Source organism: Micropterus salmoides, unplaced genomic scaffold (genome assembly GCF_014851395.1).
Source record: "Micropterus salmoides isolate LMB-PRFRI ecotype aquatic unplaced genomic scaffold, ASM1485139v1 Ms_hic_scaffold_8, whole genome shotgun sequence".
NCBI classification, from domain to species: Eukaryota; Metazoa; Chordata; class Actinopteri; order Centrarchiformes; family Centrarchidae; genus Micropterus; species Micropterus salmoides.
In genome coordinates this window covers 6,555,522-6,583,046 of record NW_024044570.1, presented here as the reverse complement: position 1 = coordinate 6,583,046, position 27,525 = coordinate 6,555,522, and the positions used below count along the sequence as shown (strand labels likewise).

General features: G+C 41.0%; 1 protein-coding gene across 1 annotated transcript in view; it reads left to right on the top strand.

The window, feature by feature from the left end:
* met (MET proto-oncogene, receptor tyrosine kinase) overlaps positions 1 to 27,525 on the top strand; it is a 66,327-nt gene that overhangs the window by 24,351 nt on the left and 14,451 nt on the right. Inside the window, exons 3-12 of the mRNA XM_038706790.1 lie at positions 414 to 617; positions 6,716 to 6,844; positions 7,233 to 7,409; positions 8,388 to 8,545; positions 9,187 to 9,301; positions 9,562 to 9,698; positions 10,181 to 10,345; positions 10,760 to 10,859; positions 20,421 to 20,630; positions 23,917 to 24,066. Of these exons, the coding sequence (XP_038562718.1) occupies positions 414 to 617; positions 6,716 to 6,844; positions 7,233 to 7,409; positions 8,388 to 8,545; positions 9,187 to 9,301; positions 9,562 to 9,698; positions 10,181 to 10,345; positions 10,760 to 10,859; positions 20,421 to 20,630; positions 23,917 to 24,066 (1,545 nt within the window). The remainder of the gene's footprint in view (positions 1 to 413; positions 618 to 6,715; positions 6,845 to 7,232; positions 7,410 to 8,387; positions 8,546 to 9,186; positions 9,302 to 9,561; positions 9,699 to 10,180; positions 10,346 to 10,759; positions 10,860 to 20,420; positions 20,631 to 23,916; positions 24,067 to 27,525) is intronic.

Sequence of the window (27,525 nt, the reverse complement as noted above, 5' to 3'; positions counted from 1 at the left end):
CATCAGGCCAGATATGAAAGGAGATAGTTCAACATGATATTATATAATAAGTAGTTTTAGGAGAGCAGTCTGTTTGGACAAAGTGATCCAATCTTGCTGACGATTCCCAGAAAGAATGGTACAGTCCATTAACTAATATTTGTGGCAATCAATAGTCTTTACTTCCTGCTCCAGATTTTCCTTCTTAAGCAAAGTTTAATACTTTGTGTGTGTGTGTGGGGGGGGGGGGGGGGGGGTATATTAAACATGACCACACTGATTTTCTGATTTCTGCGCTTTATGTCCTATCCATTTCACGCCTGTAATTACAATAAGAAGCACTCTCTCCACTATTAATCTCGCTGTCTATGTTGTTATTCTTTGAGTACACTACAAGACATTTTGTCTGACTGATGCCTTTGGTTACTTTGCAGAGTTCATCAGACGACTGCGACCCACATGAGGGAATCCATGAAGGGAAAGAGGGCGAGTATCGCCTGCAGGTGACCCAGTTTGTCCAAAGGTTGGAGTACTGGCAAAAAGATTTGACAAACACCCTGGTTACCTCTATCACAGTGGTGCCAGTCCATGGCCGTGCAGTGGCATACCTGGGCACCGCTGACGGACGCCACATACAGGTAAAGAAGTCACATGGTTCTGTCCTTGGTAATTATTTGCAATAAATGTTTTTAAAAGACTGGCAGGAACCTTATTTGCATAGAAATTGTTCATGTAAATGCCTCAGGACGTTGGTTTGAGAGTAGTGAAAGCGCCCTGCTGGAGACACAACACACAGCTGCAGGTGCCTCTACTAGAGGCAGGTTTGGGGAAACTGTGAACAGCAACAGGACCTTTCTGTTTGCAGAATTTGCTTACATTTGACCTATGCTCAGTGAGCCTCCAAAAAGCCCATGTTCCAGTCTGCCATCTGAGCAAACACAGTCCATTACACCTATAATTGTAACTATCCATTTGTTAGCTGCTTTCAACGTCTCATACATGGCCTGTCAGTACTGCTTTTAGGTAGAGATGCACCGATTGATCAGCCTGTGACCGGAATCGGCCGGTTTACAGCGTGATCAGTCTGTCAGATTTACACGCATGCTGTGCCACACGATGGTTCACATCAGATATGCTTCCTTGAACACCTTGGCCTTGATTGCATGTTATTTTTTGAGTCAGAGACCACTCTTCCTTTTAGCAGGTATTTGGCTTCCTGGTTTTGTAATTTGCAGATTAAAAGATGTCTAGACATGAGAGACAGGCAGACAATTTACATTCAACTGTCTTTCAAATATGGTCATTTAAATACATTTGAAACAGTGGCTGTATGTAATTGAGATGTTGGAAAAAAACATTCTCTTTTCAGCCAAATGCATCCCAGTTTCATGTCTAGACACGCAAATCACCCAATCAGTGTTAAGCGAGAATACATTTTTATGACTTTCCAGACTTGGCACATAACAATTACACTACAATAATTTTGGAGCTTTTAGTGCCATTGCACATGCAGTTTAAATATGGATTTGGCCTGTTGAAGGTCTGTTAGTTGCATTATTTTGTTTTGAAGAGTCATACAAGTGCTGATCATCAGTGTAAAATACACTTTTTACATTTTGGCATTCAACCTAATTAAATCAGTATGAATAGCCTGTGTAACTGCATATCAGACTATGACTCAGTGTAGTCACTTTCCCTCCTGTTTCATGTGGTGTTTATAGTTTTGTGTCAATTCACTCTTAACTGTACAACTGTATGCATGCAATGGTTACAGCTGCAGAGTAAAGTGCAGCGAGTGACATTGTATTGGTGCATCAGTGTTGGGCCGAAAACTACGATGCATCGAATTAAACGCATAAAGTAAACGCTGAATTACCTCACGTGTTTTTGAAACACAAGAATGAAAAGACAGGCATGGGGGGAAAAAAGGCAAGGGAGACATGGAAAAAAGGGCCGACAGCTGCATTGAAAGGGTGGGAGGGAAGGACGGGGGCTAGAGACGGTGGTAGTATGGTGCAACGGGGCTTACAAGCCGAACGGCACGTTAATGGTGAATGGCGGGGCTTCGCTGACACATTCGCTTGCACGGCATTTTCTGCTCACTGAGTGTCCCATGCAGCTGTTTCTCTACCATCAACCCTCCTTCCCAGACCCTCCTTCAGTTTTTTTTTTTTTTTTTTTTTTTTTTTTGTGGTTGGCTGAATTGGCTGAAGTTCATTGTTTTAGCTGAAGGGTTTAAGAAGGTCTGAAGTGGAGAGCAGCTGCCCTGCACTGCAATACACTCCATTTTATCAAGTATGTTCTGCCTGTCATTGACACAGAGATGGACAGAGATTTCTGACATAATTAATTGAACATTAGTTATCCGTAAATGTTGGTAAAAATAAAGCTAATGTTGAAAACATAATCCTGATTGCAGCAGTATTGCTTTAGCAAAGCATGTCTCTGTTCAGTCATGCAGGTTAAATAGATATAAACTGAATTAATTTGATTGAAGTTGAGATGTGGACGGAGAGACCAACGAAAGAGGGTGGAGAAGGAAACAAAGCTGGAAAGATGTTAAGCAAGTGAAAAGTAAAGAAAGAAAGTGGGAAAAAATGACTGAGCAAGAGAAAGGATAGTAATAATCATATTGTACTCACCAAGATACCGTAATTCCAGAGTAAACATAAGATGATCAGGCCAGCCAAACTTTTTGAACAAAAAAGAAGACTTGTTGTTTGTTGTTACCCATCATCACGCTTTTTTCCCCCACCAGATTTTCAACAACTCTGCCTCTGATTGGCCAGTACTCGTTAGTTAGATTGGTTAAGTTGGTTAAGTTTAGGTTTAAGATTAGGGTTAGCCAATCAGAGACAGAGTAGGGGGCAGGGCTTAATGCAAAGCTGTGTCCGTCAAGTGAGAATTATCAAAAATCTGGTGGGAAACAAAATAAGGTATCCATCGCAGACCGACTTCCTGGTTCAATTTTCACCTACTGTACTAGCTAAAGAAGTGCGGGGTAGGCTCACAGTCTTCCTGTGAAATGAGGGATTATTACCCACATTTCAAGTGGACTCATGTTCTTACATGAAGGTATGAACGAAGATATAATAAACTGAAGTAATCCATTAAGCACCTTGCTCAAAGGTATCCAGGTCTGACTGCAATGTCTTAGACACTTTCCTTGCACTGATTTTCCAAGGCGTGCATTTGAACTGACGACCCTCCGGCCACCTGTTCTCTCCTAAAGCTAAGCTACAATAAGAATATGTGAGTGGTGGTCGTCTTTGCTCTGGCAGCTCATTTCATTGTTAGTACGATAAAAAGAACCTGTCAACTTTTCATGTATTTCAGTTTCCTGGTTGCTCCCAGAGGACGAGAGAAGAGGGAATATGGAGTTGAGGCAGTGAAAGAAAAAGAGCGTTGTTCCCCCCCAGTGGACTCCATTCTGGCTCAGGAAGTGTTTCCCTCTACTTGAGTTGGACCACTGTGGGAATAACACAGTGGCCGTGTTTATAGGCCAAACTTCCCCCCGCCTGCTTAATACAATAAGCTGTAATTTACACCGCTATTACCTCCAGAGAGATGCCTGTTGTATGGCCTTGTCCCCAGCGGAAAGCCACCCATTATACTCGCTGTTAAAAATCCAACATTGATCATGAGGTTTAAACAGTGGGAGGAATGATGCTGGAAAACAAGGCATTTCTGAGGGTGAGGCAAGGGTGAGCAGTGTATCAGCTAACCAAAAGAAATCACATTTAAAATGTTTAATGCAGTGCTATAGGTATTTACTGGACGCTCTGTTGCATAGTTACTTACAATGAGTGGATGAAAATATCTTTAAGTGCATTGTGTGGTGTTTTGTCTAGCACAATAAATCACACACACGTACCATACCTCCCATCGGTTTGTTACAGGCAGCCAGGTGTGTGCTGTACTGTATGTAAATGCTCCATATTTGTATAGCGCCTTTCTAGTCTTTTCGACCACTCAAAGCGCTTTTACACTACATCTGCATTCACACACATTAATACACTGAGCCTAAGTGCTCAAACAGAAACTAACATTCACACACATTCATACTCTCACGGAACAGCCGCCAGGAGCAATTCATGGTTCAGTATCTTGCCCAAGGACACTTCGACATGCAGCCTGGGAGAGCCGGGATTGAACCACCGACCTTCCAATTAGCAGCCACAGCTTCATGTGGGTGTGTGATTTGTTTTTGTTGTTTTCAGAATTTCAGTACTACTGTATGTTTTTGGAGGATACATCACATTGCAGCTTCATCTTGACGTGGCAGAGGGATTGTGTCTGTCCGTGGACTATATCTATTTGTGTGTGTGTGTGTGTGTGTGTGTGCACAATGGAGGAATGGTGTAATTCAGAGAGCTTCATTCAACTGCAGCAACCACACAACCCCATTAGAGACCCTGTTTGCTCCCAGGCCTGTAATTGCAGTGTAACCGCAAATGATAAATGCTGTTCCAGGTTTGATGACTGTGTGTGTGTGTGTGTGTGTCTCACATAAGCACTTATTAGGATACAGACAGTGATGTATTTCGAATAAAATACATTTAATTAAAGATTTTGTGACTGCAGGCAGAGTATAGGCCGAAGCTGACTGATTGACAGACCAATTTCATAGCTGATAAATGCTGCAAAATGTCGATGCAATCTAATATGAACCATTAATAGTAATTGTAAATACACATTTTGAAAGGTCCTTGTGTTGTGTTATTAAGAGTTAGAGGGAAAACAATATCAAATGTATGTGTGTATCTTAAGAACAAAGGTAGCTCCATTATGTTTTTTTTATCCTACGTTTGTACATTGACTGGAAGCAGGGAGCGCAGCTACACGAAGCCAAAAGGCAAAATATATGCCTTCCAACAACTCCCAGTTTTATGTACATGTTGCATCTTGTTAGCAACAAAGTTATTCACAAATACAGTCTTTTAGTAGAGTTAGAAAAGGTTGCGAAACTGTCAACTTCACCATGAGGACAGGACTTTAGATGTGGTGTGTGCAGTTTCCATTTCCATTGTTAAAATATGTAAGCTAACTTCTTGTTACATCACAATGTCTTGTTTTCTATTGTTACACATGTTAAAAACAAACAGATACATGTTTAAAAGACAGGTTTGGAGTTGTTTGAAGTCACCTTGGATGGCTAGCAAGCTGTTTGATTCCAGTGGTTGTTAACCTAGACAAAGATTAAATTGATATTGTTCTCTTTATCTAACTTGCAACGTAAAGATAACAAAAAACAGAATTTCCAAAAATTTCAAGTGTTTACTTGACGTTGTGCATCCATTGTTAGAGGCAGATTAGACAAAATAACATATACTTTACTGTCCTTTTAAAAGCACTTTTGCAAATTGCTTTGGTGATATACACCTTCAAATAATGGAAACATAGTGAAAAAGTTGTGTGTGTCCAGTTACCATAAAATCTAATCAAATGTCCCGTTAAAGTATCAAACTGAAAAAATCCCATCCCCTGCGTTCAGGCCTCCCTTCAAAGGCACTCCCCCAGAGCACATTTTCATGTGATATGAGTGTACGGGCAGAATGTGCACAGGTACGCAGGCAGGTAGGCCAGTTTATTACAGTCCTGCAACTGCCACATATGGATTGGACACTCATGTTTGTGTCAGAGCATTTGATTTATCAATTGCTGTCAGGATTATAAATATAGCAAAAACTGCTTCTGATATAAATTATCTAAATCAGCTTTAAATTACATGTAATTAAGGTTGCTTCTAAACCAACCCCAGATCTTTGAAAGAGCAGATATTTTGATTTGCCAAACACAGGTTTAGCTATGAACAATAATGGCTGTGTTCCAGTTCAGTGTACTAGGGCAAGAGCCCTGAAATTGTATATGCAGGTGGTATTAGTTACACTTGTGCTTTTCCTGCTATTATAGTACAAAATGTTGACAGTGAGGTCTTTTAACACAATTTCTTCTGGACTATGGCACTTGACAAGACACCAAGAGGAAACATTGTAATGGAGTTACTTTAAAACAACTCTGCTTGATGTCAAATTCAGGTCAAGGAACTACCTCAAAAAAAAAAAGACACAATCTGGATCATATTCCTGCACCAACTCCCAGTCAAGGTGTGCTAGCGCAGTAATAAAAGACTTGTTGAAGACCTGTCTGCTGGTTGCTTCAAAATCATACTGTATCTTTAGCAACATATGTAGCTATTATAAACCCCACTTTTCATTTTATGCCTACAGCATTGGCAAAGTTTGGCTGCATCTACAGGAAGCAGAAGTAGTAGCGAGTGGAGAGAAAAATATTGTTCCGCTATGTGTGGGGTCTTCTCTAGAGATGTTTTGAAGAATGAATAATTAAAATTTTCAGTCAAAAATGCCTATAAGAAAGTTGTTGATCAGTGCCAATAATAATACCCAAATGTCTGATTTAAGTTTACTGTTGAGACCTCTCTTTGATGTTTGCTAATATTTTGTCCATTGGAAAGTAAAGTGTCTCAGGACGTAGTATTCTTGTTACAAAAGCATTTTGAATGGTGTCTGGTTACCTGTTTGCTTGATGTTTGTTGTTTCTGTTCTTTGTTGGATCTCATCTCTAGTTGGCTAGTTTCGTGTTTTGTTACAACAAAGTGACTTTATTGCTCATCTCAGTTACAGTCAATCTCAACTAATGATACTCTGTGTCAGATTCATTACAATGTTTTTGCCACAATAAGACTAGTGCAATGACGTGTCCTATTTTTTTTCAGGTGTTGTTCTCCCGAGTTGCCTCTCCTCATGTCAATATCCGCCTGGACTCGAGACCCGTCTCCGCCAGTGTAGCACTGCCAGGCGATGAACACTCAGATGGAGCCCTGCTAATGGCCACAGGAAACAAGGTGGGTTTGGAAACACAGAGATTATTAAGGACAAAAATGCACCTGTGGTCAGAACATATTGCCATTCTACAAATTGGGTAGGTTAAGACTGTCCTGGGTTCATCTCTGAATCATAACAAAAACATAATCCTTACAAATGTATTGCTCTAGTGAGATGATTACAAAAACACTCTCATTGAAAGCAAATAAACAACAGTAAACCAGGAGCAAGCCAACAGATAAAATAGAATAATGTTCCTAGGGGCTTACCGCAAGGGTTCTGCAACCCCATCTATTTCTGTCTGACACACTTTATTCATGTTAGACATAAACGAGGAAACACAATTGACTTTCTTAGATCGTAGTTGTCACATTATGCTCCCTGTCTTCAATTCTGTCCTCTTCCTAGATCACTAAGGTCCCTCTGATCGCCCCCGGCTGTGGTCAGCTGACCACCTGTACTTCCTGTCTGTTGTCGTCGCGGGTGACAGAATGTGGCTGGTGTGATGGACACTGCACCAGAGCCAGCCAGTGTCCCTCCTCCTCCCTCTGGACCCAGGACTACTGCACACCTGTCATCACTAAGGTAACCACAGCCACTAGATCATAGTGATAATCAGGGCAGGAAGTTTTTGCTCATTTAAACATATAAATTCTTAATTGTTTAGCTGCTGTTTCAACACTGTGCAAATAACCTGAACCTAAATCTAACTTACGTGACTTTGCACCTTCCTGCTGACTCAGTTTGCTGGAACATCATGTGATCACATCATGCTGGGTTCAAACTCGCCTTCCAAAAACAGTTCCTATAACCTATCTGTTGAACCTGTGGTCTGTTTGCACTGTTTGTCTCTACATTGTGGCATTTGTGAAGGTCATGGTCCTTCCTGAAATACCAGACCTTTTACAGCTGCACTGTCCTATTTTACACTGCTCTGACATTGTGAGATTTTATTGAGCTCAGTGTGGGTGGTATTCAGTATTTCTGACTTTGTTCCACCCCATGCTGTTATTCTCCATATAAAAAAAACACAACAATAAGCTACCTCCTCTGCCCTAAATGCAACAAGATGGGTTAATTGGATAAGCATCTGTAAAAACACCTTCCTCTGGGGCTGTTTTACCACACAGACTTTGAAAATGAAAAGAGCCGTAACTCACTGCAGAAAGGCGCTATGAGATAACTATTGTTGTGATTTGGCACTATATAAATAAAATTAAATTGAAAGGTTGCATGAACATTATTCTTCAGTGTCTTGATAGCTTATTTTTCTTAAATCTCATATCAGGATACTTAACATGTGTATCACTTACAAAATCTGGGTGATCAAATATAAGATATAACTTTATTAATCCCCCTTTAGGGGAAATTTCAGATATTTTGATTATGGTACTTCTCCGCTGGTGTAGAACTAATACTGTATTTTTTAGTCCAAAACAGTTATACATACAGGACTCAGTATGAAAGTAAAAGGAGTAGGTCACCACTGATGCTTGTTATGATTATGACTGCAGACCGATGACTAAATGTTTAAATGTTAAATGTTCCTTGTGAATGCATTAGATTTTTCCGACCTCGGGACCTATACGAGGCTCTACAGTGGTGACAATGTGCGGGCGCAACTTGGGCTTCGACAAGACTGAGAACTTCAAGGCCTCTCTGGTAACAGTGGAGGTGGCAGGAGCTCCCTGCAAACTACCCAGACAAGACAATATCAACAGGTGTGTGTGTGTGTGTTTTTTTTGTTTGGTTCACGGAGTAAACAGGTTCCACATCTTGCTAAATGCATCCCACGCCTGTGTGTGTTTTGTGGGAAGTTGTTGACGTACTAGTTTTTGCAGTGAGTGTGCAGGTTAAACTAGTATACTTATGTCTGTTTAAATGAACACTGTTCCTGCACAGTATCTGAAAAGCCACCTTTGAGAGTCAGAGTGTGTTAAGTGGTGGGTGTTTACGAGAGAAAGGGACCCCTACACTGGCGTCCTATAGGGGCAGAGTAGGTTTAATAGGGGTTATTGTGTTGAAGCAAGAATGTTAAGAAGCCCCGCTCTCTCTCCTGCTGTCTGCTGCATTCAACGCATGACTCCTCTAACTGAAAAATTGCTGGGAAAAATCGCTGCATCCAGACTTTCCGCTCCTCCAAATCCACTGGGGCCATGTCCCATTCAAAAGTCCCTTTTGCTACAAACAACCTCATTACAAACTGGGGAAATAAATAAAAACACCGCCCACCCAATGCCAGATGAAGATGGCCTCTTTGTGTTTTACTGCAGTAGATGATCATTGAATTAGGATTAATGCTGGGTGGCTGTGGCAGGGTATAATGCCTGGTCTGTGTGTTGTTTGGGGCGGTTGTGTTTAGGTGGACTGAGCTGAAGTGTTCCCCAGTGTTCAGTGGGAACTTCACCCCATCAGGACACACAGTGAAGGTCATCAGTGGCCACATGTCGGTCAAGATGGATGGCTTCACCTTTGTGGTAAGAATGGTGTTTGTCCTTATTTTTGGTTGCAAAAATGTGCGTATTTTGTAATTTATGAATTAATCTGTCTGACATTATGTTAAAAAAACAAACAAACACAACATACAGTATATACATGTGAAAGATAGCACACACTGATGAGCAGTCGATCAATGATTGATCTGTGTTCTTCAATTCATACTGTATTTGTGGTCAAAACAGAGAAATTTCACTTTAACAAATTGAGTTATTCAAAGTGTCTGGTGGTCTCCGTCCAGGACCCTGTGATCTACGAGATCTTCCCGACATTCGGACCGAAGTCCGGAAACACCATGCTGACCATAAGAGGAGCATTCCTGGATACTGGAAACAAGAGAGAGGTGACGATAGGGAAAGCAGCCTGTAAGATCCAGAGGTCAGTTCACACTTATTTATCCTGTCTTTTCTTTCTGTTTTTCTTTTGTCTTTTGTATTTGTACATTCTTCATAACAGGAAAAGCTCTTCAAAATTTGCCTTTCTTTGCCTTTTTCTGTCTTTCTTACAAAGGAATGAGGAAGTTGCACTGTATATGTACATGTGCTGTAGAGGGGTTGTTTTTGTTAGACATACTGAAATGTCTTTTGACATTAACGTAATTTTGCTGAGAAAATGAATGAGAGGATATGTTAAAGCGGACAAGTCTTGCTTTCTTTCAGTCATTGTTTTCCTATTTTCTCGCTCTTTTTTTTCTCATTCTTCCCTCTCAAGCAAGAACCATCAGGAATTATCTGCAGGAGTAATGCAAGAGAAACGCATGAATAGGGGCTAGGACAATGGCTACCACTGTACATACTAACACAACAGTATATCCTGTGTGTTTACTCATTCCCCTCACCCCCTTTCTCCTCCACCATCAGCTTGTCATCTAACATGCTGACCTGTAAGACGCCTCCACACGGTGTTCCCTCTGAGCAACTTGTGAAGCTGACAGTGGATTCGGTGGAGCGTGACGCCCCTGTGCTGTTCACCTACAACCAAGACCCCATCATCAACAGCATCCAGCCATCACGTTCCTTCGTCAGGTCAGAGTTATATTCATTCATAATGGGGTTTTCAGTATATTTGTCAGTTGTAATCCACAAAGGTTTTTTCTCCACATCCGTGTGGTGGCCTGCGCTGAACAGCTTACACCTTTTGGATGTTTTAGAAATGATTTGGATATCTGTCTTTCTCAATGTCAACTTGACTAAGATCCTTCAAATTTCAGCTTGTGCGTGCCTAAAAGGAGGTACAAGAGAGAGAAAGCAAGGGTGAATTTAACTGAGAACATTTGTGGATGAGCCCAGACAGATTAATGCTTTAGTTTTCCAGCAGGAGGAAGCGAGTAGGAGGTGACGAGTGGCTAAGCTGCTAATGCTAACAGCAGGTCCCTCCCAGTGGGGATCTACTGTGTCTGATGCTGACGCTAACATCCGTTCTCATCCCCCTCACTACAGCGGAGGCTGCACGGTGGCAGCTCATGGCTTCTTTCTTCAGTCCGGCCTCCAGCCCCAGATGGTCCTCACCACCGCTCAGGATGCTGAGGTGTTTCATGTGGTGAGTACAGGAAGCATTTCATAATCCAAAATGAGACATCCATCATTTCATTTACAAGATTTGCACAATCCGAGTTAAGTTTAAGCCTTGGTTAAGTAAAAAACAAAACAAAAAGACCTCCTCTGAAAAATATTTACCCCATGGCCATTTTGAGCAAAGGAACTTTTTTCTGGAACATTTAAGGCACTCTCCATTTTGACTGTAAGAACTTTAGTGCAGGTTTTAGCTCCTGCCTCCCAAAAGATCTCCTGCTCCTGAGGTTTTCTAGGTTAACAGGTTACACAGTAAAATAAGCTTACCCAAATTAACAATGTCAGAGTTGATTTTAACACTTTATGTGTCTATATGAGTCCAGGGAGTGTTAAGGTATCAACACTTTTGGGAGTTAAAATTTAACACTTCCTAACACTGACCAGTTTTTCGTAACATTTTAGTGTAGTAGTGTTAGACATTAACTCTCTCAGGGGATCATTTGCTAACTATTCAAGTGTTAGCCCCATAACATTTTAAAGGTACAAAGGTTGCTCTTCTATTTTCCTCAAAAAAAACACTTGGAAAAGAAAGTAACGGTGGTCACATTTGGTGTTTTAAAACATTTATTTTAACACTTGCACCTCAAAGAATTACATTATAGAATGAACAGATTAGGCATGCAGGTTAACCGCTAGCTGTGCGGTGGCTATTAACAGTATGGCGACATAAGTTATGATGGCTCACCATTGTAAAACGGCCATGTGAGAGACCAAGAGAAATATCAGCTAAACAAATACTAATTCATTTACTTATCAAACAGTGTTAAAGTTTAGACTCAGGTCAAAAGCACGGTCCCTAGATTCGCAGCAGTCAGTGCTTTCATGAAAACTCTACCGGTGTGTGTGTAGGCCTTCGCAGTGGGGGTGACATGAACACTTCAGGTGTAACAGAGTTAAGAGTAACGAGTTGAGAGTTAATATTTATACAATTACACTTTGCTTTTACACTCGGTTTTGACACCAACTACTTATCAACTGTGAGTCAAAGATAATGGATTTGACTCTGTCAGGGTAGATTAACTCTGCTGCTAACACCAAAAATGTAACTCTTCTCAGCTTACTGTGTAGGTTAACCTGCACCATCAACCCAACAACTTTGCACTAGTATCAATATGAACACTTAGGGTGTAAATTGCTTTTAATGCTAAAAATGTAAAAACTATTAACTAAAGAGAAATTCTGTGTCAATCTCCTTTTTGCATCTCTGTGCGTCTCCTTTTAAACATCTGTACAAACATCAAATTGACATCATAATTAAAACTATTGTTTTAATATTTGTTCTTGAGATGCAGTTAAAATGTAAGATGTTTGTGAAACTTTTGGTTTCTGATTTAGTTCCTTACTTTAGTTCCTGCAGCTCCTTTTTATTTTCAAACACCATGCTGTCACATACATGGTATTGTCATTATATATACTAACGCCCCCAAAACCATCTAGGAGAAAAAAAAGAGTTGGAAAAGAGCTAAAGTGTCAGACAAACATGAGAAGAAAGGAAATGGAAATCTGTGGGATCTGTAGGATCCAGCTGTCACCTCTGACTCATGCACAGTAGCAGAGGCAGAGCGAGGCATTTAGGGTGCTCTGGCTCTCCTCACCTCCGTCAGACTTTATTTTACTTATTGCAGGATACACACACACACACACATGCTTGAATCACATCATCACTCCCTTAGACTGGCTGGCCTTTACAGCAACGGCCCGGAGGTGTTTTAAATTATCTGACCCATACACTTACCAGGCTTTCACCACGCTGGCTGCAGACCTTTAAAATGTCTGAAATTGATGTAGCTTAATCATAAAGGCCTTAAAAAGGTGTTAATGTTTATAAAATGTCACCCAGGTCATAAGTCAAATGAAGCAGGAGTTGCTGTTTTTAGTCATGAAGACATTTTGAGATTTCATCAGTGCATCAGGCATTTGGACCTGGACAAATGACACTTACAGCGTCTGAAGTAATAATACTGACCACAGAAACTACCCGCCATGGCTTCCCTCTGTGTGACCTTCTGATCCTATCATATAGTGCACTTGGATAACAGCCTCACAGCTTGGTTTTCATTGCAGTTGTTGCTGAAATGATATCAGATCCTTTAAAAAAAAGAGCAAAATGGAGCATCTTCATCAGTCAAACTGTGCACAACTCTCCAAGTTTAGAATTTATTTAATCTATTTGCAAGTCCTACATTACCTGGACTGAAACAGAAAATATATATAGCAACTGGAGATGTTCTCTGTGTATAAACATGGTAAAACATTTCAAAATCTTTCCAACAATTTCAAGATATTGACATTTTAACAACAGCAACTCTAATTAGAGGTAGCTTGTTAAGAGACATATTCTTTCAAAGTTAAGGTGACATTTCTTAGTGCGTCATAACAAACAAAGCAAAGGTGTATATTGTTCTCCGTGTGTGTGTGTGTGTGTGTGTGTGTGTGTGTGTGTGTGTGTGCGTGCACGTGTGATGTTTGCCTTTGGGAGGCGGTTTGAGGACAAGCAGTGCTATGTAATGATGTTATCTGTCATCCTGAGGCACACACTGCTGCAGGTTCAGTCAGGAGACAATAATAAGCTCCGTAAAAACACACACTGATACAGAACACGTACACTCATGGAATAAGATTTCCATCTCAAATCTTGACATAAAATCCCTCAATCTGTGATCTGTCTTTCTTCTTGTTTGTCTCTCTGTCTCTCTCTCCTCTCTTTTTCTCTCACACACACACACACACGCACACAAACACTCCATGCAGTGTCTCGTTTTTCAGTTTCTCTTTCCCCGGTCATTGACCTGTGTTCAGGTCAGTGGTTGATGGGTCTCTAGGGAGCTCAGGCTTCATTACACACAAACAGCGTGAACAGACTCCGCTTGAGGGCTCTGGAATCAAGCTTATGATCCAGAAATTGCTGGTTCGAATCCCCGATTCACTTGGCAAGCATTTGGACTTGCATCTACCACTGCCCCCTGCCTCAGCAGTTGCCATTTTGAGCCCTTAGTTTCTACCTTCTCCAGTGGAAATGATCTGAGGGTCAACCGTAGAAGACTGTTGCTGAAGTTTCTAGGTGTGAATGTAGGCATCTATATGAGGTAAAGCAGTATGTTTGGTCAATGATTAGAGGTTCAAAAAACTCAAATTGGACAGTTGTAAGGCTGTCAATAGTCATAGTTTATATTTATAAAATATTGTTTGGCATAACTTTTGTGTAAGATCACTTTTTGTGCATGTAAGAGGTTTGAAAAGTGAAAAAGCCCTAAGTCCACCCAAAAGGGAGTTACCATCTCCCACAGAAAACACTGCTTCCGAATTGCCTGAAAGCAAGTCGATTGTAGTCCAGCCTTTACTTCCGTAACCTATCTGCATCACTATGTAACACACTTAATAATGCTTGGCTAGTGTTAGATAGATAAAGTTAGATACCTTCCAGGCAGTCAATTGACAAAATGTTGTTTTGTGATGTAGAGACAGTGCACAGCTAAAATGTTACGTATAAAATATTAATACATTTGTTACAGAGACATTAATAACTTACCACTCTGAAACGTCTTGCTCCAAAGCTGGTTCGGGTTGTTCTGTCTGGGCTCGAACATGTACGGCTGAACCGAAGCCGTGGTTAGCAGCTGAAGGGGCTTTGTTTTGGATCACATTACCTTGCTTGTCAAGACCCGCCCTACTGTGATTCTGATTGGCTAATAGTCCTTACCTATACTGTACATGTGCAACTCCCAACAAGATAGAGATGCCTCACTTGGTAGCTAAAACAGAGCGTTCAACACACAGGCTGGAAAGAGGAGCTGCAGCAATGTGCAGTATGACAAAAAATATGGTGTTTTTTGAAAATTTAACCATGTAAACCTGTTCTGGTACAACCCCTAGAAAATGCTGAACCTTAAAAATTAGATTATATGACCTATTTAACACTGAAGTTTGTAGTCAGTTTAACGCATGGTTACATCTGTTTCATCAGTGGGTAGGACACAGCAGAAGCACTGTTGCCCTGGTTACCTGCAGTTTATTATAATTTGCTTACTGATTTAGGACACTAGTTAACAGACTGGAGCAGTGTTTCAGCTGACACCTGCCAGTAAGTCAGATATGCTTGTGGCCCAAGCATAATATAATTTAATAAACTCTTTGTTTATGTATAGGCTTTGAAATTTAAATTGCCAAATACAAAATGACCAAAAATACACTCTTCAGTTTTGGCTTGTGTATGAAAGTTACAGTCAAGTTTAACCTGTAATTTCACCTGTAATCTTAGATGCGTAGGGTCATTCTGTGTGTTTCAGGATTTTCTTTATGTGTCAGCATTGCCCATTTACACCTGGGTATAGGGTTCAATTCACTTTCAAGTCAATAACACATGCTGTGACTGTCTTGAAAACCATGCAAACTGGGAGTATTTTACTTACTGAGATGTGGCGAATCAATTGCTGTATGATGACTGAGACACTGTGTATTGAAGAAAACTCTTGCCCTGATGTTCATTTTAACCTGGAATAACAAACCAGAGAGTAATGGCAAAAACAACTGTCTCACTGAAGTGAGCCTGTATAAAATAAGACTATCATAACTAATGATTTAGGATGGGATCATGCCCTGTAGGGCCCCAGCTGTCGCCTGTTAAATTCCTTCCAGTAAACGGGATGAGTTAAGGCTCAGCCTGGGAAGGGACAGTATAAGTGTCTTATTGTCTTAACCCCTCAAAATAGAGGCAAATCATCTTTCACAAACGGACATACAGAGGTTCCCGTCACCACTGGAACAGTACTCTGTGTAATGTGAACCAGCCTGTCATGCCTCAAGAGCTACAGTACGTTCATAAACCTAAACTGTGGGTGTGCGATCGATTTAGTCTCCCACAAGAAGCCGCTGCAGCCGAATGATGTTCACTTCCGTTAACGTAATCAATTCTCCAGTAATACAAGAATATTTGACTTGTTAGAGTGTGCACCACGTATAGGTTAAGTGTCCTTAGTATAGCAGCCTGGATCTGGCCCGTGCCCTTTGCTGCATCATCCAACAACTTTAAAAGGGATTGCTGATTTTGATGAATGTTGTCGAAAGGCTCAAAACAACGAGTTGTTTCCAAAATGCAGTTGTTGTTGTTTACAGGACACAGTGTGGGTCCATCGTGAAAAATTTATTAACAGGCGGAACCACAGGAAGATATGACGCTTCACCACGGGTGGAACCACTTTGCGCACATCAAAAATTTTATATCCTCATTATATACCTTAGAGCATGTGAACCCACATCTTATCGGATCACTTTATTTAGCGCCCATGTAAAAACGGTAGAATATTGACCATTTAAGGCAGCTACTATAAAAAGAAATGAAAACGGCAAAAGAATTATTGTTTTTAAAAAAAGAGAGAGATCTTTACACTAAAGCAGATTGGAGAGAGGAAGAAACCAAGACTTGTTAACAGCCAAGAGCAGAGGTTCAGCGGTCTCAGCTGGAGTTGGAGCATAAAAAACAGCCAGTGTTGACTTGATATCTGCCTTTCAGATCTCCAGTAAAGCCTGGTCTCAGCCAATCTCAGCTTTCCCACAAACATAAAAGAGTTTATTTTTTACGATCCGTCATGAAAAGTTTGCATGGTCACAAAGCCAATGGAGGCTACACATACACAAAAACACTGCAAACAAGTGATCTATGCATTTTCAGAAATCACTCTCAAAGTTTGGGGAGTAGAGTTCCTCATACCAGCGTTGCTTGCCGGACTGCACCATCACAGATAGTTTAGTTTAACTGTAGGCTTCACTGTAGCCAGACACCTGTCGCCTGCATTCACAAATTGGCTTGTTTCAAGTGAGACTCCTTTTCCTATGTCATCCCAGCAGGCTACATCTATCCAGCTGACACCTGAATGCCTCATGTAGCCTCTTTCCTTTCCCATACCCCCCACAGCTGGCGGGTATCTGAGAGAAGGAAATATATGAAAGTGAATGAGTAACGTTTTCCCATCTGTCAGCAGTCAAGGTGCTTCAAAGCTTCAACTGCTTTCAGAAAAGAGCGGCTCATTGGCAGAATAAAGAAAGAACAAGTAATACATGTGTCGACGTAAAACAGTACAGGTTTTAACACGTGACAATCTGTAACTGAGAAAGTATTGATAAGAGATGAATGATTGTAGTTTTAGTGTTGGTCATTTGCACAAATGTAAAACATAAGTGAAGTCTAAAAAAGCAAATAGAGTAAGACTAAAGTTAAAAAAAACAGAAGGACAAGATGCGAAACACATTATATGCAGTTACAAAAGCATCTGATGCAAAAAGGAAAGAGTGAAATTTACACCTAAAAACTCAACATAATAAGCAAAGACACAGCTGAACTGTAGACCTTAAATCCAGAGTAAATAATAATACAGCACAGCATGGTAGGAAACAGCAGAAAACTCAACTGGTATAAATCACTGTAGATTTGACAAGCAATTTTGTACGTGGGAGCGCCGTTATGACTTGGCTTTTTCGCAGGCTGTTACACTAATGATCCTTCGGGGACGGTGGAGGTTTTGGGATCGCTGGTTCTCTCATCACCCCACAGTAAACCCCTCGGCCCGCTCACTGCCCAGCTCTCTGAGCGATTGTATTTACAGCTGCTCCCAACCTACAGCCCTTCACCTCCTATCCCTTAAATAAGAGGAGACATCCACTGAACAATGAAACTGACTGAGGTTTCCACTAATTCACAGGATATTTTTCCATTCGCCGCACCCCTGGGAGAGGGGGTTGGAGAGGGGGGTTTACCCTACAGTCCCGTTCTACTCGCTCCTTATTGGTGTGCGGAGGAGGGAGGTTAATTGGATTGCTTTTGTTAGGCGACCCCGCACTACCCTCACACATGGACACACGCATTCAGTATGCATTCATGGGTTTATGTCTTTATGCTTGTGTTCCAGCATTTGCGGATGCACGTAACTTTTTCGTGTGTGTTCGTGTGTGTCCGTCTAGGCTGATATAGCTCACTGGGGAGTCACATTAGGAAGTGTATGAGGAAGTTTCAGCAATACTTCGACAGAGCTGCTGCTACTGCAGTCAATGTGTTGGAAGTCAGATTTCAACCAGTTTGTGGAGCTTTTTTTTCTTTACAGACCATAGTCAATAGTGCAGTAGTTCCCTACTGGTCTAGCCTCAAGAAGTCCACATTCCTTCTTTGTTATCAAATCACATAGGCTGCTACCCAGTCTGTTTTATTTCACCAATAAAATTAAAATATATACCAGGGGTCAACAACTATGTGAGTCTGTGCCTTTATTAATCTATTCCATAGTCAGTATGTCCACTCCCTCCCTGCTCTCTCAGTAGTATCAGTCACGCTTTGAAAATTAATCAATTAAATGACAACAACTATCTTAGCACCCACTCACTAAACAACAGTGTGAAAAGTGGCATTTGTGGTGTTCAAAGGTTACGAGAGGCGCATTTATCTTTCTACCTCCTGTCCTCGTGGGACATTGACTCAAGGACACATCTACCTTTGTAGCCTAAAAGATAAACACTCACTATCATTGGCCACCACTGAGCAAATATCAACATTGATCTCTCCACTTACAGCCAAACGAGTCTGGTTTGTTCTGAGTGCACCTGTGTAGAGGAATATAATGCCTTTACATTATTTAACAGTGTTTCTATCACTTACATTTATGTTTTCTTTGCTGATAGAATTGACAACAATGTGCATAATGATTAAACACATCCTCATTCTTTCCTCACCTCCGTTTACCCTCAGAAATATGGATCCTACATCCTGGAGTCGGAAAATAAACTAACAAGGGGAGGTGTCTGCTGTGATCCAAGAATAAAACTGACAGGCAGAAAAGACTATGCTAGATCATTTTATAATCACTGTTGGCCTCTTAACTGCTCTAATTATTGTTGCATGTCAAGTCATATCAATAACAACAACTTTCAGATTAGTGTACCCATTTATTTTCCATATCCCTTTAGTCTTTCTATTGATTTCTTGTTTCTGGGAACATTGCCCCAAATTGAGATCCCAGTAACACCCCAATTTGGATGCTGTTCCCTTACAGGACGGCTTCCTCCGCGATTGTCCTCCTACTCTTTTTTTGTAAATCTGTGGATGGCTCAGTGACTTTAGTGTTTACTAAATCAACACAGTGTTTTGCACAGTGTTTTGCACGTGTTGGAATATGAATCTTCAAGAAATTGTAGGTAAACGGGGTAAGATGAACCACGTTTTACATTTTGAAAGATTAACAATAATTGGTTTGCATTTAAAGCTCTAATCTTTATTTAAAGCAATTGTTTCTGCCCAACTGTCCATGTGTTCCACCATCCGGTTGAGGCCCCTAGTATATAGTTCAGCCAAGGAAAACACACAAGGAAACAAAACATATATAATTCAAAAGATATTTCGCGATGAGCCAGTTGATGACTCTACCATACTTTCTTCTGCACAAGTTATTTTTCCTCTGTACCATCAGAACAGTGCATGCTGCATTTCCCCCCAATTCAAACCTCAAAGCAGACACAAAAGGTTTAAATCTTTGCCATGTAAACACAGGAGACGTCAACCTCAGTCTCTCTATCCCATTAGATACCCATGTTGAAACTCCACTCCTCAATAAAGAAGGACTTAGGGTGTTTTTCTAAGCTTTTTGTCTCTCACTGGGTAGTCTTAATCAGAAAACAAAAACTGATAGGGCTATGTGGGCTGAATCCAAAATTGGATAAAACTCTGTTGTGCCCTCAGGCCAGGTGTGTAAACACCTCAGTGGCAGAAAACAGGCGTTGTCTCATGTGATGTGTTAGAATAAAAGAAGCTGCCAAACTTAGGATTACTGCATTGTTGTTTTACATTGTAAGTGAGTGTAAGACCGGTAGATCTGAACCAGGATCAGCTTTAGGTAAGGGTAAGGGTTGATGTCCAGTATGTAGCAGTTATGTTTGTGGGTTTGTTTTCTTTTAATTTGTTTGAGGGTGCATAGAACTGTCACAGTGATCTGAAGATTTGATTGAAGGTGATCGTAGTTTCAGTTAAACTGCAGTTAGTGTGCAGTGAAAATGCAATATACTCCCACAGGAATTATGAGTTTGCACATTTCATAACATTATTATTGGTATTATTGGTATTCCTGATTTGTTAGTATAGAAAAGTTACAATCACTGAGGTATAAGAAAAACATAACGTTTAATAGTAGAAGATGGGTGCATGTTCCTTACTTTAGTTGCAGCACCTACAGATCTCTCTTTAGTTGTGCTAATGTGGATGTGACCACCCATGCATTGCTCCTCAACTTCCCTGCACACATCAAAACATGTGCCAACATTGTTTCTTAATAAGTGTGTTAAACCTCATAACTTTAATGAGGAAATTGTTCCTGAACATACCACAGATCTGTACAATAGTAAACAAGTGTGAAAGGATATCAGTTGACAATTATACAAACAAAATGCGGATCTCATTTCTAAGTACCTGCATTCACATATGTATACCTGCAGGCCAGGTGTACAATTTTCTGACTCATAAATTGTGTCTGTCTGTGTTGCGTCTCTTCTCTAGAGCTGTGTCTATGGTGAGAACCGGACATCCATCCAGTGCACCACGCCCTCTCTGGCCAAACTGGCTCTGCAGCCGCCTGTGGTCACCAAGGTGGCATTTGTCCTGGACGGCTACTCGACGGAGCAGTGGGACCTGATCTACGTGGAGGACCCCCTCTTCCAGGACCCCAAGCTCACTTCCAAGGACAACAAGAGCATCGTGGAGCTTAAGGTAAGACTACAGTAAGACTTCAGCTCCATTATAATGTAAATTTCACAGAACAGCAAAGGTTAGAGATCAGATGTTCAGAGGTGTGGGCCAGCTGTAGAACTGCGTCTTGCTCAATTGAACTCTAGCAGGGCAGACACCTACAGGAACAGGTGCAGAAACTCAAGACACCAGTAGAAACTCTGATCTCCCACTTTAAGGTTGTTAAGTAAGATAATCTTTATTTATGTGCTGTAGCAAATTTCTAAAAGAAGTGCTTCACAAAACAGCCAGAATTTTTTTTTAAAGTTTTGTTAGATTCACAGATGTAATTTGCAGAACTTTACTGAATGAGATGAATTAACAATTTGGAACCACTGTGCTTCCCAATCCACACATTCACACGTACACCCATCCACAGTCCAGGTCAAGTTGGGAAGGAAACAATACTGAAAGAAAAACAGGAAGTAGAGTCTGTTTCCCATCGTTTACACCCCCCCCCCTCCATCCCTTCTCTACTGCTATACCTCTATGTATTCTCTCTGTTGACGTGCATTGTTCTGGCTGTCGAGGTCAAAGCTCTTGACATATTAACGCTGCTTTTCAAACGAGCCACCACAATCCCCAGAGCCTGTTTTAGAAACACAATGAAATACATATTTCTCCTCTTTTCTTTCTTTCATTTTTTTGTTGACTGCAGTTTGAGGGTTTGTGGCAGCTGTGCTGAACCTCTCGCAGGGGATGCTGGCTGTGTATTTTTTTTTTTTCTTCTTCTTTCTCTCTTTTCCCAGACGTGACCTTGGCCCTGATGCTAAATCCACCACCAACCCAACCTCTATCCCCCATCATCCCTCCCTTCAGCCCAGACAAACCCCTAGTTTTTACCCAGGGGGATGGTACCAGGCATTGCACTGAAAGAGGCCACATTTAACGCCATCTGATAACCCTGCCCTGCAATGGCCTGCAGTAAAGGGCAAATGCAGGGCTCATTTAGTACCATCTGATAACTCTAGCCCCAAAATGGCTGCCAATAACAGAAAAAAAGGGATATTTAGCTCTGACTGACACCCACTATGGCGGTAACATGAAGGAACCAGGCAGCAGACTTTGGTATGTGGCCAAGCTCTTATCGCCTCCGATCACGTCACGGGAGACTAAGAAGCATCTCACTACCAATTATCTTCATGACAATTTATTTAGAGTGACTGGTATTACTGTGATGGCTTTTTAATAACTTTTCTCTGCTGTGTGTACAGTGTTGTCACGCCCACAGCCAGGACACACACTGAGTAAGGATTGTATTGGATGATCTTGTGACGAAGTGTTGTCTTTATGATAGTCCTAATTGCAAGCAAGTGGGTGAATGAATGGTTTGTGTTACTGTGTTTTCCAACGTGTGTGTGTGTGTGTGTGTGTCTGTGTGTGTGTGTGTGTGTGTGTGTGTGTGAGAGAGAGCAAGAGAGTTGAGGAACAGGTGCGAGCCTCCACTCTGTGTCAAATTGGAAAATCCCAAGCTGTCACGCAAGGAATGTGATCATTCTCTTTATTGCCTTCTGCTGCACTCAAGTGTGTTTATGTGTGTGTGTGTGTGTGTGTTAGAGAGAGAGAGAGAGAGCGAGAGAGAGAGAGCAATGGAATCAGAGAAAGAAGAGTGAATGAGAAGAGAAAGCAAGGGAACAACAAGTCAGAGATTGGAGAAGAACAACAAATTAGGCTGCTTTGTTCTTTCACCGCTTCCCGTCAAAGAACACACACTCACGTGCACAATTACTGTGTGTTCTTCCAGTCAGATGTCAGAGGGGGTGTTTGTTGTCATCCCACTAGGGGTCACGCGACCAGAATAGGTTGCTCTGTGTTACTCATATCAGCAGCAAAGTCATGCCCACTATGAAACATAATGAACTCTGCCAGGAAGAGAGATCTGCCTCTTCAGCCTGATGCACTTAATTTACTTCAGTATTACTCACTGAGGACATTTTCTTCCCTTTTTCCCAACATTTTTGAAGCCTTCTGTTGCTAAATTTCAATATGTACTAAACAAGCCACAAGGTTGCTACTACAATATCATTTCAATCATTAACATTCACATAATTTGGACCACCATGCACCCATGTCATTTACTGGCCTTTTAAAATTAATATAAACAGTTTAAAAGCTGCACAAGGAAACTTTGTTAATGTTTAGCACTCACAATATGGAAGTCTGTAAATTGTAAAGAGCACACTTACTGTATGTGGCTGGTGATTTATACCAAAGTACAGGGCTAGATTTACCTCCCAAATTGCCCTTGCTCACTAGCAGTCAGCATCTTGCAATCTGAACTTTATGCAACTTAAATATATGTCTATATAAATTGAAATATTGAACTAACAAATTGCCTTATGAAGGAATGTAACAGGGCTCAGTTTGTCTTGTAACAATTAGTTTGTGGTAATTAAATTAAGTGCCAATCTTTTTAAGAATGTGCACCATACAGGCAGAATATCCACATGATAAGGACTGTATGGCTTTAAATAGATTCTTTCTACATAACAGGGAGTCAACCCTGGCCAGTAACACGGAGCTCCCCCTAATGCTGCTCTCATTGTGTTCCTATTGTGTGTATTCCCAAATTGCATGTGATCACATTTCTATCCACTGATTTAAGTTGGTGAGCTCCAACATGTGTGTTCACTCCTTGATGCTTGATTTTTTACTCAAGATGCTCTTCTCTCCTGCAGCCAGACAGGCAAGTATTTTTTTTCCACCTAAAAATCATGAAGGAGCGTTTGATTTAGATATTTTATTTGCTTGTTACTATCTTATTTTGAAATGGTAAATGGACTTGTATTTATCCAATTTATCCATTGCCAGCTGCTCACCGGGAGTGATACGACGCTTCATATCTGAAGCACACCAACTGCATATGGAGCAATTGGGGTTTAGAAACCCACACCACTGCAATCACTACTTCTCTTCCTTTACATGGCTTTTACCTGCATCACTCTGCATGTGTTGCCATGGAGCATGGGAGCGGGAAATTGAACCGGCGACCCTCCAATTACTAGACAAGACCACTCTACCACCTGAGCCACAGCTGCCAAACATTCTGTCCATGTCTGGATGCACTAATCTTTGACCTTAGTAATGGTCGCCTGTAATGTTTCTGATTTAAAAGTTGACCTCAACTTGTTTGCAACTGTTGACCTCATGTCTTTTTCTTTCCCTGTCTCTCAATCTGTTTCCCTTACTCCCTCCTTCTCTTTTGCTGTCTTTCCCCACAACTTCCCTCTATCTACCCTTATTCTTTCCCTCTCACCCTCGACTGCAGGGTGACCGGATGGACAGGGAGGCGATGAAGTGTCAGGTTCTCACTGTGTCCAACCACAGCTGTGAGAGTCTGATTCTGGTTGGAAACACTCTTGAGTGCACCGTTCCCACCCAGCTGCAGGCTGCCACGTCCAAGGAGTTGCAGGTGGAGGTAAGACACCTGCAGTTTACACATACCAAGACACAGCCTATTCGCTTTTTAGTTTACATCAAAAGTGGAAAGGGTCTGTTTGTTCTTCTGTTCTTCAACAGTTTTAAATCGTTTAATCTTTTAGGCCTTTTATTGCCTATATTATTTTTTTCTCTTCAGGTTATGTTCTGCCCTTTGACCCAAACAGGATGTAGATGTATCCACATTAATATACTCACACATACAGACTACAACCCCTTATATAGTAATACTAATACACAGGTGCACATGCACAGGTGTACAGTACACACCTCTGCAACAGTTGGTCACCAAAGACACTTACTTTAATCAATTAAGACTTTTGTTTATTGAGACACCCAGCTAACCACAAACACACATCCACACCCAAGCACACACACACAAACGCATCCTCTTCACTCTACTCAATAGATGTCTTGTTCCAGCTTTCCTGCATGTTGATAGCAAAGAAAAGCTTCAGTGTGTGTTTGAAGTGGTGTTTGGATAGCAGTGCAGTGTGTGTGTGTGTGTGTGTGTGTGTGTGTGTGAGATGTGTTAAACTGTTCACTGATGCTCTGATTAATTTAATTAGCATGTTAGTGAATTAGCTCATTATCCTTTTGAAGTGAAGAACACACAAGTATTGTAAAGTCATACTAACTGTAGAATTTTCCCCAATCTGTATTATTACACTCGTATTTTCTTTTTAAAACCTCTTGGAACAAGAACAAGTAAAGAAAGATCGACCAAAATGGTGAGACCATTCTAAACTTCAACCAATTTACTAGAAATGTTCATTATCTTTAAACCAGTGCACAAATGTGCCTGAACTTGTCTTTCAAATTCCTGAAAACAAGGGAAACTGTCATGTCAAGGTCTCCCCGGTGTGTCTCACAGCGGGGAATTGAACCTGGGTCTCTCGCACCAAAGGCATGTGTCTTATCCACTGCTTCATCACCACCCCAAACGTCACCGTCATCTCTGTGTTTTCTTCTTCTGTGTTGTCTGAAGTTCGTAAAAGTGAGGTGGAACAACAACTTATTCAGTGCCTGACGCTTTTAATGTGTAAACGCCGACGCCATGAGAACACATTAAATCAACATATTCATATTATACTACTCCTGTTCATTCTAGGATTTGCAGTGTCTGCAATTTTCTGTCCTCCTGCATGTGTCAGCTGCAGTTGGGCCATTTAGACTATGTCTATTTGTCTAATATTACAGTTTGCTCTTTATTTGTAAAATATGATGCTCTGCTGCCAGTAGACTTGTTCTACTGTCTGCTATTGGCCATCTGCTGCTAACACCGCCTCTTTTATGTTACGCGCTCATGGTTGGTTGCTAAACCCTGGGTTGACTTACCGAGTTGATAACCTGCTTCGTGTGACCTCTTATCCCGATCATGATTGTTAGGGTTAGTGAAGCCAAATAACCAAAAGATAAGTATGTTGAACATGCTTCGTGGTACAGGCCCCACCTGTGTCTTTTTTAAATCACCTCAGTTGCGTATGTATACACACCGTGGGTTTGTCTTCAGCTATATGTCAAGCGTTCCAGCTCGTTCCTAGTGGTTTCCCGTGTTCTCTGGATTATTCTACCTGTGTTTTCTTCTGTTGGATTTTCTGGATTTTTGGATTTGCTTGCAAAGTAAACAGAAGTAAAAAAAAAAAAAAAAAAACACAGGTAGAAAATATCCTAGAAAACACAAGGAACGAGTTGGAAAGCTTGACATAGGGCTGAAGAGGAACCCACAAGTAACAAAGACACACCCACTCTATATAGACACAAGCAAGGTGATTTAACAAGGCATCAATCTAGGTGAGGCAGACAATTACACAGGTGGACAAAACACCACGAGAGGAGGTGAACCAAAGTTACAGGACAAAACAACACTGAGAACAAGAAAACACAGAAGGAAGTGAAGTAGACACAAGAGGAAGGGTTTAACAAAATAAAACAGGGAATAACACTAAACCCAAAACTGGAAACAGCACTGTGAAGTGGAATTATCACTCACTGCATTTGCAGAATTTATTCCTGCGTTATAAAAAACCTCATGTAAATATGAGACCCTCTATGATGGATTATTCTTGCAGTGACGGCACTAGATTTTCCTATTGTAAACTCTAGTTCTAAGAGTACAGATATTCCCGTGAACCAAGAATGATCATGTCTAGTGGATATGATACAGTAGAGATCCATAAAGCCGCTTATAATGCATTTATATGAAAAATTCCTCTCTGTTGACTGGATTGTCAGGCTCACGGAAGGAATTTTAACAATAAAAGCTATCATCATATCACAGCACCTGCTTCTGAAGATGAAGAGGCTGACTCGCCACATAGCAACAACATAACACACAATGATGATAGACGGATGGAGTATGTGAAGAACTAGTTTGTAAGTCTTGATGATTATTTTCAGTATTACTATATTTCATTCAATTTGACTTACAGTGGATATGAAAAGGCCGCACACCCCTGTTAAAATGCCAGGTTTTTGTGATGGAAAATAATTAGACGAAGATAAGTCATGTAAAAAAACTTTTTCCACCTTTAACGTGACCTATAATGTGAACAATTTAGTTGAAAAACAAACTGAAATCTTTTAGGGGGGGAAATAAAAAATACAAAATTTACAATAACTTGGTTGCAAGTGCGCACACCCTCTTATAACTGGGGATGTGGCTGTGTTAAAAAATTCCAAAAGGTATGTTTGGCACATCATCCATAGAACACCATACCCGCAGTGCAGCATGGTGGTGGTAGCATCTTGCTTTGGGGCTGTTTTTCTTCAGCTGGAACCGGGGCCTTATGCAAGGTGGAGGGAATTATGAACAGTCCAAAATACCAGGCATTTTTGGCACAAACCTTTTAGTTAGTAAGTAATTTCACCTCTTTAGCAGAGTTCTGACATGATTTATCTTTGTCTCATTATTTTTTTTTTTTTTATCAGCATTTCACCACTATAAACAGAAAGTTAAGACATACTTCACTGTATGAGTTTTCTGAAAGCAGTAACGGGATCATTCTGCCATTGGCCATTCTGAGCTCTTCATTCTGCGCTCTGGGAAATTCATGGAGAACACCACATTCCTTCAGCGTTCCAGATCGTTTACAGGAAACTTCAATAACTCTCCTGTCCTAATGCAGTCCCTTATAAAACCAGCTCAGGGAGAATTTATTGCACAGTGTGTTGAGTGAAAGGGCTCAGCATCCAGCTGTCTTGTCACTTGAATATAAGTCAAGAGAGTCGTGAGAAGGTGGACGTACAGTATAGAAATGTCAGAGGAAACACACACACACGCACACACACACACGTCTTTTATTAATGATAAACAGTTTAACAGGAACTTGTCAGATTTATATCCGTGATCATACAGTACAGTAACTGAACATCCCCTGAAAATGTTATTTTTAATGATGTGATGTACAGGTGTACTCCAGGACCACCATGACTTTTG